Source organism: Anomaloglossus baeobatrachus, chromosome 2 (assembly GCF_048569485.1).
Source record: "Anomaloglossus baeobatrachus isolate aAnoBae1 chromosome 2, aAnoBae1.hap1, whole genome shotgun sequence".
Classification (NCBI taxonomy): domain Eukaryota; kingdom Metazoa; phylum Chordata; class Amphibia; order Anura; family Aromobatidae; genus Anomaloglossus; species Anomaloglossus baeobatrachus.
Genome location: NC_134354.1, coordinates 785585036 through 785600384, shown reverse-complemented (window position 1 = coordinate 785600384; position 15349 = coordinate 785585036). Strand labels below are relative to the sequence as shown.

The following is a 15349-nucleotide window of genomic DNA, read 5'->3' as shown; positions in this document are numbered from 1 at the left end:
AGCTGCACTCACTATTCTGCTGGTGCAGTCACTGTGTACATACATTACATTACTGATCCTGAGTTACGTCCTGTATTATACTCCAGAGCTGCACTCACTATTCTGCTGGTGCAATCTGTGTACATACATTACATTACTGATCCTGAGTTACCTCCTGTATTATACCCCAGAGCTGCACTCACTATTCTGCTGGTGCAATCTGTGTACATACATTACATTACTGATCCTGAGTTACCTCCTATATTATACTCCAGAGCTGCACTCACTATTCTGCTGGTGCAGTCACTGTGTACATAATTACATTACTGATCCTGAGTTACCTCCTATATTATACTCCAGAGCTGCACTCACTATTCTGCTGGTGCAGTCACTGTGTACATACATTACATTACTGATCCTCAGTTACATCCTGTATTAGGAGCTTTGGAAAGCTGAGCACTATATACAGAAGCCCATACTTGGCCAGTAGTATACGCTATATACAGCACATCACACAACATACGTCCCTTTACATGTAGTGTAAATAAATGTTACCATTCACTTGCAGCAAGCAGAGGCCATAGAAATGGTGTTGAGGTGGTGAACACGGCGCCCGGTGTGGGGGATGGGAGGCAGATACAGCGATATCTGACAGATTGATGGGAGAGGGCGTCAGTGACAGGTGTATATTGCTGTGCGGTATTATATGATCCGCGGAAAGACACAATCGCCCTCATCATCCGCTCTCAGCGCTATTATTCCCCCATCACACATCACACAGCCTGGAGAATAGGAAGCGCTCGTCCTAATGAAATACTTTCCTCGCTTCCTTTACAACTGTCAGCTGCAGAAAACCCCGCACACGGCAGAATATTAAATTATGGGGTCTTTAAAGGGAACCCCCCCTATTAATGTGTGCGTCCGGCGCCTCCGTCCACCATTCATGGCTGTGTAATGCGGCTTCTCTGCAGAGCACTTGGTCTCACTTTGTGTGAAAGTTTCCGTAGGATCAAATTCTCCAAGCGAAGTCACGGAAGTATCGTCTGTTTTTTGTTTTTCAGCGACCCTCCTGATGAAGCAAGCGTGGCCACAGACTCCGTCCTCATCCTGCACCACCGAGGGCACGTTCCACCTTCCCGTGGATTCTGGGACGGAGAACCGGACTTACCAAGCCTCTTCTGCCGCATTCAGTAAGTGCATGGATGTATTAGCTTTCACTACACTGCAAAGTGACCTGCTAACGACGGACCCCTCGATTCTCCGTCATCACCCTGATGCTTCGGTTATGCCGACGTTCCCGTGCAGCGCTCACTTTATTTTTTTTCGTTTTGTTCATTTTTATTTTGCATTAAACACTTTAGATGCTGCGGCCGCCATTGATTGCAGCATCTGAGGGGGTTAGTACAAAAGGCACCATTATGGCCATTGAGCTCCCAGCAGTATATATTGACACATCCCGTTAAGGTGGTACCTCTAGTGGTATAGCCAGTAACTTTCCGCCACGTATAGAGGACACTTTGTATTTCTTGTATGCTGTATGTCCAGCACACAGTTATCCTCTGTTCAGGTCACCAGACCCCTCCCCTCCTCTAGGGGGCGCTCACTGGAAACAGATTTCTATAAACTGCTTATTAACCTGTCCTCTGTTTTCTCCCTTCCTTCCTCCCACAGGGTACACCGCCGCCGGCACCCCCTACAAAGTCCCCCCGGCTCAGAGTAACAGCGCCCCACCACCATACTCCCCTTCACCAAACCCCTACCAAACGGCGATGTATCCCATCAGAAGTGCCTACCCACAGCAGAACCTATATGCCCAGGTAAGAGCTCCGCTACTCTGTGCAGGAATTTGGGGATTTATTCGGATTTTCACTATGTTGAATATTAAACTTGCGGTACTGTGATATATTCAGTGCCCCCTACAGCCTGTCAGAAGAATCGACAATTGTCTGTCTGCAACCAGTTCACGACCAAGCATGTTTTTTTACAATTTTTTTTTTTGTTTTCTGGGGTCCTGTATATATTTATCCCCTTCACGACCAATGACTGATATATCCGTCATGGATCGTGTGAGGTTAATCCCCGCCCCCTGCCGTGGGCAGGTCACGGCGATCCGCACACATATCCACTGTTTTCAACAGCTGACATGTGTGCCTGCATGTTATGAATGGAATCGCTTCCACCCGCAACATTTAACCCCTTACATCTCGCTGCCAAAATCTGGCAGCGAGATGTATATGTGCGTGGCCATTACTTTCACTTACCGCCGCCGCCACCACCGGAAGTCACGTGCGTGATCATGTTACTTTTGGTGGTTGCCATGGTAGCACAGGGTCATGTGGTAAAGCCAGTAGCTAACATGAGTCACTTTCTCTCAGTGCCATCACGGAGCGTAAAGCAGCGTATCTGCAGATCTCTGCTCTGTAGCGGAGATCAGCAGATAGGGCAGAGCGATGGGATTGTTGATCCATATAGATCCCTAGGGGGACTAGTAAACTAAAAAAAAAAAAAAAAAAGTTTTAAAAAAAACAAAAAACCTAAGTTCAAATCACTCCCCTTTCGCCCCATTGAAAATTAAAGGGTTAAAAAAATATACACATATTTGGTATTGCTGCGTTCAGAAACGCCTGATCTATCAAACTGTAAAATCAAATAATCTGATCAGTTAACGACGTAGCATCAAAAAATGGCAAACGAAAAAAGTTTTGCGCAAAATGCAATAACAGGCGATCAAAACAAAGCATCTGCCCAAAAATGGTACCAATAGAAAAATCAGCTTGAGACGCAAAAAATAAGCCATCACTGAGCCATAGATCCCAAAAAAATGAGAACTCTACGGGTTTTGGAAAATGGCGCAAAATATGTGCCATTTTTATTGGACAAACGTGTGATTTTTATTTTTTTTTAACCCCTTAGATACAAGTAAACCTATACATGTTTGGTGTCTACAAACTCGCACCGACCTCAGGCATCACATCGACACATCAGTTTTACCATATCGTGAACACAGTGAATAAAATATCCCCAAAACTATTGTGCGATCACACTTTTTTTGCAGTTTTTCCACACTTGAAATTTTCTTGCTGTTTTCCAGTACACTATATGGTAAAACCTATGGTTTCATTTAAAAGTACAACTCATCCCGCAAAAAACAAGCTCTCATATGGCAAGATTGACAGAAAAAAAAAATATTACGGCCCTCTGAAGAAGGGGAGCAAAAAAAAAAATGGAAAACGCCCTGGGGATATAGATATGTATGTATGTATGTATGTATGTATGTATGTATGTATGTATGTATGTATGTATGTAATTATCCTCTTACGTTGTGAGTGTGAATGAGCGGCAAGTGTGATCTGTTTCTCAGCGTGTGACTTGTGATTCAGTAATGTTTGGATTCAGTGCGTTTAGCAAAGAGTAATTTGTACCTAAGGGACCTGAGAACTAGCAATGTAAGTAACTCATTGCCCAGGCACCTTCCTAATGGAGAAGGTACCTTTTATATACCTGAAACCTCTCAGGTGACCTGAGGAGCACTTCTGGGACAGGGTGCGCTGGTCCTTAAAGAAAAGGGGCATGGCGGCACGCACCCTTCGGGCAGAATCAGGAAGCCTGTGAGGTGCACACAGGCTCTGGGAGACATGGGGCAGCCACCGCAGGACGGCCTGGCAGCTGAAAGAAGAGACGTTCCTGCTGGGAGAGGGGGTCACGGTGCGGGGACGCCTATGTGGGCGTTACACTGTGCGAGATACTGGATCTAAATGAGCAGCTGGCAACACTGAGATCCATTGACAATAGATTTTGTTGCTCGCTGGGGTGGATGTGGGGAAGGATGGTAGAATGGAGCTGAAGGACAGTGAGACAGCTATTTGGGGTGACAGAGGGAAGAGTCAGGGAGGCTAGTCCTGATCTACTGCACCCCAACAAGTTTGCCTAGTTGGCAGATAATGGGGGTGTCAGTACAGAAGTAGCAATGCTGCAGCAAGACCAGTCATCTGAAAGCCTGAGTAGTGTCAGCCCAAGAAAGGGGGGCACACAGGGCCAGACAGACAGGTGCAGTTAGTGGGGGGACTCCATTCTTAGTTGAATAGATAAGGCAATCTGTCACAAAGACAGGGATCGCCGAACAGTGTGTTGTCTTCCTGGCGCCCGAGTTCGGCACATTGCTGATCACATGGACCCATTACTGGAAGGAGCTGGTGAGGACCCAGAGGTCACGGTGCACATCGGCACCAATGACAAAGTTAGAGGTAGGTGGAAGGTCCTTTTAAACCTTGTCTGGTCCCATGAAAAAAAATCACTAGTTGTACCAATTTGCATGGGGTCAAAATGACCCCATGGTACCAGAGAAGGGTTACAGATTATTTCAGGGAATTGGGCTGTAAGCTGAAGACAAGGAGCGGGAAGGTGGTGTTTCCTTAAATACTTCCTTTGCCACGCCAGAGAGGTAGTGGGAGATAAGGGAGGTGGATAAGTGGCTCAGGAATTGCCTTAGGAAGGAGGATTTGGGGTTTCTGGAGAACTTGGACGACTTCTCTTTTGGCTACAAACTCTACGCCCCGAAAGGGGGAGTGGGCTGCTGTGTTGGGGGGGGGGAATGGCCAAATGGATAGAGATGAATGACTGACTGTACAAATAAGTGAGTTGGAGGGGTGTTTTATATGTAAAATCGTCCTTAAAACCCATCCTGTGAAATTTCAGGTTGATCCGCCTGGAAGTCTGTCCATTTCCACTGTCAGATGATCCTCCTACCACGAACCACACCACTGATCGCAGCAGTGGTCCAAGTGTTCTGTCCTCTATCCAGTGAGTTAGACTCCTCATCTACCATGTAACACATGGATGATGGCAGCAGCGGTCTAGGTGTTTCTGTCCACTATCCAGTGAGAAGGTGGTAGGTTCTTCTGGCTTGCTGCCCTCTGTATCTCTAATAAACAACATCGTGACACTCATCATTCACCGAGGTGGAACCCTATCCTGATCGGTCATGGATAGATCGTGTTCCCTTGATTTCAGCAGTTCACAACCCTGGAGTAAGTCCTGGACCGCCGACTTCCTAACCTGCAAAAGACCGTTAGTTGCCTCTTCAGATGGTTCTTCTCCATTTTAGTTTGATGTCTGGGTGCTCCTCAATAATCTGTTGACATCCAAGGTGCATTAGAGTCCTTCAGTTTTTTTTTCCAGGTCTTGCAACCCTAAGTGATTGTCTCCGACGCTTCAGTGGTGTCCTGGGTTTTCCTTCCGTCTTTCACTTTCTTTCCGAGTGACCTAAAGATTCTGATGTAAGGAGGCTGTTTAACCGCCTTGCAGAGGTAGCTTTCTCTTCTTACAGACACCTCGTGGTGACTTATATACATTTCCTTGGTGTCCTCTTGACTGAGCTTCTGGTTCTCCGATTGGGGCATTGTTCGTTATCAAAACAGGGCAGCTCTGTCTCTTTTTGTGACTATCCTCGTACATGTTTATTTCTCTCCTTTCCTTCCTGGCCTTCTTCCAGCGGACCTTGTGTCCGGCCTGTTCCTTAGTTCTCTGTAAGGTCTGGACTCTGACCTTTTAATCCTTTTTCAAAGGAATCCAGATTTATGTTCACAGTTCAAGATTTCCCGTGAGGTGGGCATGCCTGGTCGTTCTCTAGCGTCGTCCCGAGGATCTCTGGGACCTAATCTGCTGTTAAATGCTCTATAGCGCTGTCATTTTGAACCCATTCTAGTCTTCTGTCCTCGTTCCCTGGAATGTTTATTCCAGCTATGATCATTTCTATCGGCCAGTCTCAGAACTTGCAGCCCCATCTTGTCTTGTTCCTCTCCTGATGAAGGGGTTCTACGTCAGATTTTTCGACTATTCTTCTTCTAGGTTTTCACTCTCTTCTCCCTTGAGCCTTCTCTTGCCCTGTTCTCTTTCATCCTCGTGACCAGTCTTGAGCATATTTTATACCTGGTCAGAGTCCGTCTCAGGGCAGATTCTTTAGATGCCCTGATTCCTTGTTTGTGATAGAGAGTCCTCAGAATGAATCCAAACCGGAAAACCACTTTGCAATTCTGGACGCGTATTGAGAAGGAGACCTAGCGGGTCCATTGGGTTTCTAGACCATTTGTCGTTGGGCCTGTATTTCGCAGCTCTCTAGGCTGTTTTCTGTACTTAGTTTTTCAAAGTTCTATAGAGTCCACATCTTCTTATTTTTTGTCTTCCTTCACCTTTTTTGGGCCTACGCAGAAAGCTTTTTAAAATTACAGTGGTCGGTTTCTGACTTCAGACTCTTGCCTCTGCTCATCCAGTTGTCTAGTCCCTTCTTTTCCCTCCTTTGAGGACTGCTTTGGGACGTTCTATGGTTTCCTGTTTCTCCCAATGAAGCGATAGAGAAAAGATGATTCTAAGTACTCATTTTCTTTCTCGCAGCCCTCCTTGGGGGACACAGCGCCCTCCCCTTTTAAATGCCCCTGATGGGCCAGTCTGTATTTTATTTCGGGCTACTTCTCCTACTGCCTTCACACTAACTGATCTGCTTGGCTCCGGTTGGTGGGTGTATACTAGTGGAGAGGAGAGAACTTAATATTTCTTGCCTATTGTCAGCCTCTGTCACATGATGTTTGGCTCTAAAGTCGGCAAGTGCCATGGAGGCATCAGACGCTGTTTAGACTACAGACTCTGACACTCAACACTATGCTTTTTCTGCTGCTTTTGAGTTATAGGCAGACTTGCGCACACAGCTGGTCGACACCCATCAGTGATCAGACGAGAAGGAGTTAATTTCTGCTAGCCTTTTAGATACCTTTTGGTTCACATGTTGTGAGAAACCTATCACAGTTACTCCCTGCCTTTTTAAGATTGAGGAATTTGTCTTCCCATGCCGACTATAGCTTTTTGCTAAACCAGTCTTTATGCTGTTGTATTTCAGTAACTAGTGATTTACTGCATGTAGCTTGGTGTGCTGTGGAATTCTTCCTATAGATTGGTTATTTTACACACACACACACACACACACACACACACACACACACACACACACACACACACACACACACACACACACACACACACACACACACACTTATTCCTCCTTATTTGTTGTCTGATAACTGTATGAGCGTGCTGTGTGATAGTTTTGGTTTCCCCATCACTGTTAAGCTTCTGACTCAAACACCCCTACCTGGGTAGGAAGGGAGGGGTATTAGATCATAGCTGTTCAGGAGCAGAGGTAGGAAGGCGGCACAGAAATAATCACCATCCCTGGGGTAGGGAGGGAGAGTGGGTATTAGATCAGAGCTGGTCAGGAGCAGGGGTAGGAAGGTGGCATAGACATTGTCACCATCAAAAATATCTCTGGGATCAGGGACAGCTAGGGCCTCCTAGCCAGAGGGCCAGTCCAGGAGCCCTGGTCCCCGCTATCCTCCGATCACCGTGACCGCCTCCTAGTGGCAGCACCTTACACCCGTGGTTTCCTGTGTCCACCAATGAAGGCGCTGAGATTTTTTACAGCGAGTACCTAAAATCTTTTCCAACCCCTGCCAAAAATGGCCCCCCCTGGTTCTGAGGATGTTCATTCAGTTGTTTACTTTTGTTTATAAAAAGCAGATCGCAGACGGCACAAAACTAAAGTAATGTCAAATGGCAACTTTCTGGCTTTAAGAAACACTAAAAAAATCCTGAAAACATAATTTGCAGCCAGTAACGGTCACTTTTCAAGACCAAACAGGAGAAAAATTATAGAATCACTCAATTATGAGGAAAAGATTATGGAATCATGAAAAACAAACAGAAGAACCCTCCAATACATCACTAGTATTTTGTGGCACTACCTCTGGCCTTTATAACAGCTTGCAGTCTCTGAGGCATAGACTCAATGAGTGACAAACAGTCTCTTCATCAATCTGGCTCCAACTTTCTCTGATTGCTGTTGCAGATCAGCTTTGCAGGTTGGAGCCTTGTGTTGGACCATTTTCTTCAACTTCCACCAAAGATTTTCAATTGGGTTGAGATCCGGACTATTTGAAGGCCATGTCATTGACCTTATGTGTCTTCTCTCAAAGAATGTTTTCACAGTTTTTGCTCTATAGCAGGATGCATTATCATCTTTATAAATTATTTAATCATCCACAAACCTCCTTTCAATTGATGGGATAAGAAAAGTGTCCAAAATTTCAATGTAAACTTGGGCATTTATTGAAGATGTAATGACAGCCATCTCCCCAGTGCCTTTACCTGACATGCAGCCCCATATCATCAATGACTGTGGAAATTTACATCTCCTCTTCAGGCAGTCATCTTTTTATTGTTTAGATTTTCTGTATGTAAATCCCATTTCCTTTAGGCGGTTTCTTACAGTTTGGTCACAGACATTGACTCCAGTTTCCTCCCATTCGTTCCTCATTTGTTTTGTGCATTTCCTGTTTTGGAGACCTATTGCTTTAAATTTCCTGTCTTGATGCTTTGATGTCTTCCTTGGTCTAACAGTATGTTTGCCTTTTAACAACCTTCCCATGTTGTTTGTATTTGGTCCAGATTTTTGACACAGCTAACTGTGAACAACCAACATTTTTTTGCAACATTGCGTGATGATTTACCCACTTTTAAGTTTTTGCTAATCCTCTCTACATCTCTTGTGTTGGCGCTATGATTCATGTCAGTCCACTTGGTGCAACAGCTCTCCAAGGTGTGATCATTCCTTTTTAGATGAAGACTAACGAGATGATCTTATTTGACGCAGGTGTTAGTCTTGGGAATGAAAATATACAGGGTGATTCCATTATTTTTACCTCCTAATTGAGTGATTCCATAATGTTCCCCCCTGTTTGGTTTTTTTTTTTTTTTAGTGTTTCTTAAAGCCAGAAAGATGACATTTGAAATTACTTTAGTTTTGTGACGTCTGTGATCTGCTTTTATTATACAAAAGTAAACAACTGAATGAACGTCCTCAGAGCCAGGGGAGGCCATGATTTTTGCCAGGGGTTGTATGATGTAAAAGAAGCAAAACCTAAAGTGTAAATCGCTCGGCGGTCCACATGTAGTTTTAAAGGAGATGCCCAGCTAAACAAAATTCCCTTTAAATGTGCATACAGCAGCCAGATCCCCGGTCCCCATCACTAGTATACGTCATTTATCAGGGGTGTTCGGATCCTCGGATATTCGCTTCGCTCCAGTAACTTCACTTTCAGAGCCGTGTAAAGGGGGCTGGCTGACCGCTCAGTATAATGGCTAAACCAGCCCCCTTCTCTAGCAAACACACAAACCGCACAGATTTCTCTCCTGCCCTTTTGCTTATGCGTGTGCCATTCTGGAGCCTGGGTGATTTTGCTCACCCCTTGATGTCCTTGGTTTTCCGTACAGATCAGGGATGCAGTCCCGTCTGCACACAGGGCACTGGTTCTACTGTTCTTTGATGTCGCTGTATCTTTTCTGTCTCTTCCCTAGGGTGCATACTACACTCAGCCTGTGTATGCGGCACAACCCCACGTCATCCACCACACCACCGTGGTCCAACCAAACAGCATTCCTTCTGCAATCTACCCGGCCCCCGTCACTGCTCCTCGAAGCAATGGAGTCACAATGGGAATGGTGGCTGGGACTACCATGGCTATGTCAGCAGGTAAGTCGCCTAATACCCCCCATCCAGCTGTTTCTGAAACTACAACTCCCATCAGGACTCGCATTAATGTAGAAACGTTGTGCACACATTATATAAATAGCGGCTATTCTCTTCTCTCATTAGGTACGTTGTTGACCACACCTCAACACACTGCCATAGGAGCACACCCCGTCTCTGTGCCAACATACAGAGCCCAAGGGACCCCAGCATACAGCTATGTACCCCCTCACTGGTAAACCCGCCGGCCTGTCCATGTAAGTACTGGAGCCTTCGCGCCGATCATTAATGATGTCAGGGGGACTCCTGAGGATCAGCCCGACTCTCCTTCATGTTACATTTCTTGTTTTTATGAAGAATGTTGTGGATCTCTCACTTAAGACATTAACTATTGCTTATTGAACCTTACTGGTTATGGACACCTCTGACATGATTTATTTATTTTATTTATGTAAAAATTGAGTGATTGTGTAACTAACTTCAATTAAAACGCCTTACCACTTTGCTGCTGTAAAGTCTGTGCTCCTCCTGTGCATAGCCGGCTGTGCTGCTGCTTAGGAAATACATCCAAAAGTGTTCAGTTCCAGATTGCCTTCTGCTCCGGGCTGACAGCATTTCTTTCCTATGCTATACCTCTACTTCATCACACTGATATAATCAGATGGTAGCTAGAAGGAAAGGATGTGGTACGCGGCAGAGGAGTCTCCATTAGAGGACTCACAGGTTTACACTCATTATATTGGACAGATCAGAAGTTGAACATAGAAATTGGCAGGAACACGTCTTTAAAAAAAAAAAAAGTTGTGTTCGGGCCGTGTCAATCAGTTGTGTAATGTCTCTGTTTTCAACACTGTACAAATGTTTGGGAGATGAGGAGGCAATTGCTGGAGTTTTGGGAGAGGAACGTTGTCCCCTTTTTGTCTGATTCTCGCTGCTCCACAGTTTGGGGCCTTTGTTGTACTTTGTGTTTCATAACGCACCAAATGTTTTCTATAGGCGACAGGTCTGGACTGCGGGTGGCCAGATTATCCCCCGAACGCCTTTTCTCGGAAGCTGTGTTGTGATAGGAGTAGTATGTGGTTGAGCATTGACATGCTGAAATACTGAAATATACACTGTCCTCCCTGAAATAGAAGTTGTCTGGATGAAGCAGATGTTCTAGTAGATCCATATCATGTTCAGCATTGATGTGCCTTTCAGGTGTAATCTGCCCCCTCCATAGGCAGTAATGCCCACCATACATCAGAGATGCAGAACTGTGCACTGATAATTAGCTGGATGTTCCCTCTCCTTGATAACAAGCTGGATGTTCACTCGTCTCGATAAGCTGGATATTCCCTCTCCTCGATAGCAAGCTTGGATGTTCCCTCTCCTTGATAGCAAGCTTGGATGTTCCCTCTCCTTGATAGCAAGCTTGGATGTTCCCTCTCCTCGATAGCAAGCCTGGATGGTCCCTCTCCTCGATAGCAAGCTTGGATGGTCCCTCTCCTTGATAGCAAGCTTGGATGGTCCCTCTCCTTGATAGCAAGCTTGGATGGTCCCTCTCCTTGATAGCAAGCTTGGATGTTCCCTCTTCTCGATAGCAAGCTTGGTTGGTCCCTCTTCTCGATAACAAGCCGGATGGTCCCTCTTCTCGATAACAAGCTGGATGGTCCCTCTCCTCGATAACAAGCTGATGGTCCCTCTCCTCGATAACAAGCTGATGGTCCCTCTCCTCGATAACAAGCTGGATGGTCCCTCTCCTCGATAACAAGCTGGATGGTCCCTCTCCTCGATAACAAGCTGGATGGTCCCTCTCCTCGATAACAAGCTGGATGGTCCCTCTCCTCGATAACAAGCTGAATGGTCCCTCTCCTCGATAACAAGCTGGATGGTCCCTCTTCTCGATAACAAGCCGCGTGGTCCCTCTACTTCTGACCCGCAGGACATGGCATCCAGACTTTTCATAAAGAATTTCACATTTTGATTCATCAGACCACAGAATAGTTGTCTATTTGACCTCCGTTTATTATAAATGAGCTTTGGCCCTCAGAAGACGACATTGTTTCTAGATTGTGCTGATATTCAGCTTTTACATTACATGATGGAGCTGTAACTTGTACTTGTGGATTGCAGAGAGACCTGTGATTACACACAATGATTTTTGGAACTTTTCGGGAGCCCATGTAGTGATTTGAATGACTGAATCATGGTTGTATTTAATGTAGTGCTGCCTGAGGGCCCGGAGATCACAAGCATCTAATACTGAGCCTGGCCTTGTCTTTTTATCCAGAGTCTGGCTCTTTTGATATTATGTACAGTAGATGGTGTGATATCCATAGTCTTTGCAATTTTACATGGAACTTTTTTAAAACAAAAAAGTTCACTAGTTTTTAGCCACAGTTGTTCAGATTGACAGGTGACTTCTGACCATCTTTGCTTCTGAGAAACTCTGCCTCTCTGTCTATTTATACACAGTCATGTGACTAGTTGAAAATGGACCCTGCAGCTGTTTTTCTGTTTGTAACATTTACTTTCCCAGCTTTGAGATGGTGCTGCCATCTAATATATAAGTGTGTGTGTGTGTGTGTGTCCCCGCTAAAGGAATCTGCACAGTCGCATTTACAATCACGAAATTTTGCTTAGTCACTTCATTTGACTCAGGGAATGTCATTAATTATGTTTTGAGGGGAAATAACCCTGCGGTTTAGTTATTTACCGGGGGGGGGACACAGAACTGGGGGCGGAGAGACACACAGACGCACGGGGGGGGGGACACACACGGGGGGAGAGACGCACTGTGTGGGGGGAGGAGAGGCGAGACGCACTGGGGGGGATGCACTGGGGGGGGGGAGAGACGCACAGACACTGGGGGGGGGAGAGACGCACAGACACTGGGGGGGGGAAGAGACGCACAGACACTGGAGGGGGGAAGAGACGCACAGACACTGGGGAAGAGACGCACAGACACTGGGGGGAAGAGACGCACAGACACTGGGGGGGGGGAGAGACGCACAGACACTGGGGGGGGGGAGAGACGCACAGACACTGGGGGGGGGGGGAGACGCACAGACACTGGGGGGGGGAGACGCACAGACACTGGGGGGGGGAGAGACGCACAGACACTGGGGGGGGGAGAGACGCACAGACACGGGGGGGGGGGGAGAGACGCACAGACACTGGGGGGGGGAGAGACGCACAGACACTGGGGGGGGGAGAGACGCACAGACACTGGGGGGGGGAGAGACGCACAGACACTGGGGGGGGGGAGACGGAAAGGGGGGGAGAGACACAGACACTGGGGGGGGAGAGACACACAGACACTGGGGGGGGAGAGACACACAGACACTGGGGGGGGAGAGACGCACAGACACTGGGGGGGGGGAGACGCACAGACACTGGGGGGGGAGACGCACAGACACTGGGGGGGGGAGAGACCACAGACACTGGGGGGGGGGAGACGCACAGACACTGGGGGGGGGGAGACGCACAGACACTGGGGGCGGGGAGACGCACAGACACTGGGGGGGGAGAGACGCACAGACACTGGGGGGGGAGAGACGCACAGACACTGGGGGGGGAGAGACGCACAGACACTGGGGGGGGAGAGACGCACAGACACTGGGGGGGGAGAGACGCACAGACACTGGGGGGGGGGAGAGACGCACAGACACTGGGGGGGGGAGAGACGCACAGACACTGGGGGGGGGAGAGACGCACAGACACTGGGGGGGGGGAGACGGAAAGGGGGGGAGAGACACAGACACTGGGGGGGGAGAGACACACAGACACTGGGGGGGGAGAGACACACAGACACTGGGGGGGGAGAGACGCACAGACACTGGGGGGGGGGAGACGCACAGACACTGGGGGGGGAGACGCACAGACACTGGGGGGGGAGAGACCACAGACACTGGGGGGGGGGAGACGCACAGACACTGGGGGGGGGGAGACGCACAGACACTGGGGGGGGAGAGACGCACAGACACTGGGGGGGGAGAGACGCACAGACACTGGGGGGGGAGAGACGCACAGACACTGGGGGGGGAGAGACGCACAGACACTGGGGGGGGAGAGACGCACAGACACTGGGGGGGGAGAGACGCACAGACACTGGGGGGGGGAGAGACGCACAGACACTGGGGGGGGGGAGAGACGCACAGACACTGGGGGGGGGAGACGCACAGACACTGGGGGGGGGGAGACGCACAGACACTGGGGGGGGAGAGACGCACAGACACTGGGGGGGGAGAGACGCACAGACACTGGGGGGGGAGAGACGCACAGACACTGGGGGGGGAGAGACGCACAGACACTGGGGGGGGAGAGACGCACAGACACTGGGGGGGGAGAGACGCACAGACACTGGGGGGGGAGAGACGCACAGACACTGGGGGGGGGAGAGACGCACAGACACTGGGGGGGGGAGAGACGCACAGACACTGGGGGGGGGAGAGACGCACAGACACTGGGGGGGGGAGAGACGCACAGACACTGGGGGGGGGAGACGGAAAGGGGGGGAGACACACAGACACTGGGGGGGGAGAGACACACAGACACTGGGGGGGGAGAGACACACAGACACTGGGGGGGGGAGAGACACACAGACACTGGGGGGGGGGGAAGAGACACACAGACACTGGGGGGGAAGACACACACAGACACTGGGGGGGGGGGGGAGACACACACAGACACTGGGGGGGGGGGAGACACACACAGACACTGGGGGGGGGGGGAGACACACACAGACACTGGGGGGGGGGGGGAGACACACACAGACACTGACTGTTTGGATGTGTGCGGTAGTATATTGGCTGTTGTGACAGTTGCCCTGGATATTTATCAGGTGTTCTATAGCAACCAATCACAGGTATGCTTCTATTTTGTTACTTATCAAGGAGCTGTGAGTGGTTGCTATAGGCAACGACGGACATTGTTAGTATAAGAAGCTTTATGTATCAGTTAATATGATTCAGTGGTGAGTGTGACTTGGTTACTGTCCGGGTAATGCCGGCTTCTACAGATAGCCAATTTCTAAATTTAGTTAATTTTATTCAAGTGAAATGAGAGTCTCCAACATTCAGCTTCTGATCTGTTTTGCGCAGTAAGAGATTTCCAGATCAACGCATTATTGTTTTCTATACATTTCACAGCGTGCCAACTTTTTTGGAATTGAGGTTGTAGCTGGAATTAGCACTACTTCTTTGTGAACCTTTGCTGGAATGGTCACTGATGTAACCGGTGGTGTAACGCCTTTGCTTGTCTTCCGCAGGTCTGGAGTAAAACGTTGTATGCAAACTGCTCGAGTCTTACATCGGTGCTGGAACATCCAGCCGACGGCACCAAGTTTGTCTACAAGAACAAAACAACGAAACACGAAAGTGCAACGGTCACTTTAAATATTCTTTTTAGTATTTTTTTTTTTATTTTTAAAAGCTGCTTTTTTTTTTTTTTTTTTTTTTTCCCCTTTCTGTAACCTCTTTGGTTTCCCATGCGTCACTCCACCACCACCGAGCGCAGAGCCCGCGCCTCCTCCGCGGCCGCCGTATATCTGACGCTCACAGATTCCTCTGCTTTCACCATTATTGTACGATCGTTATTTTATGAAGTTGCAACACTAGATGTTTTTCGTTTTTCATTATTTTAGTTTTTTTTCTCCTCCCAGAATCCTTTTCATAAAGTTTAAAACTAAAACAAAAAAAACAAATGGTGTCTTCCAAGAGTTATAATTGTCTCAAAACAGCATTTAGAACAATTTGGTTTTTTTTTGTTTTTTTTGTTTTTTTTGTCGTGTGGTTGTCATAGGAAAACTGCAAT

General features: G+C 47.9%; 1 protein-coding gene across 1 annotated transcript in view; it reads left to right on the top strand.

Annotated features, from left to right (window-relative positions):
* Window positions 1–15239, top strand: part of FAM168A (family with sequence similarity 168 member A) — a 41116-nt gene extending 25877 nt beyond the window's left edge. Inside the window, exons 4-8 of the mRNA XM_075334742.1 lie at window positions 1041–1169; window positions 1651–1796; window positions 9382–9556; window positions 9680–9810; window positions 14805–15239. Coding sequence (XP_075190857.1) covers window positions 1041–1169; window positions 1651–1796; window positions 9382–9556; window positions 9680–9792 — 563 coding nt within the window. The 3' untranslated portion in view covers window positions 9793–9810; window positions 14805–15239. The remainder of the gene's footprint in view (window positions 1–1040; window positions 1170–1650; window positions 1797–9381; window positions 9557–9679; window positions 9811–14804) is intronic.
* The last annotated feature ends 110 nt before the right edge of the window (window positions 15240–15349 follow it).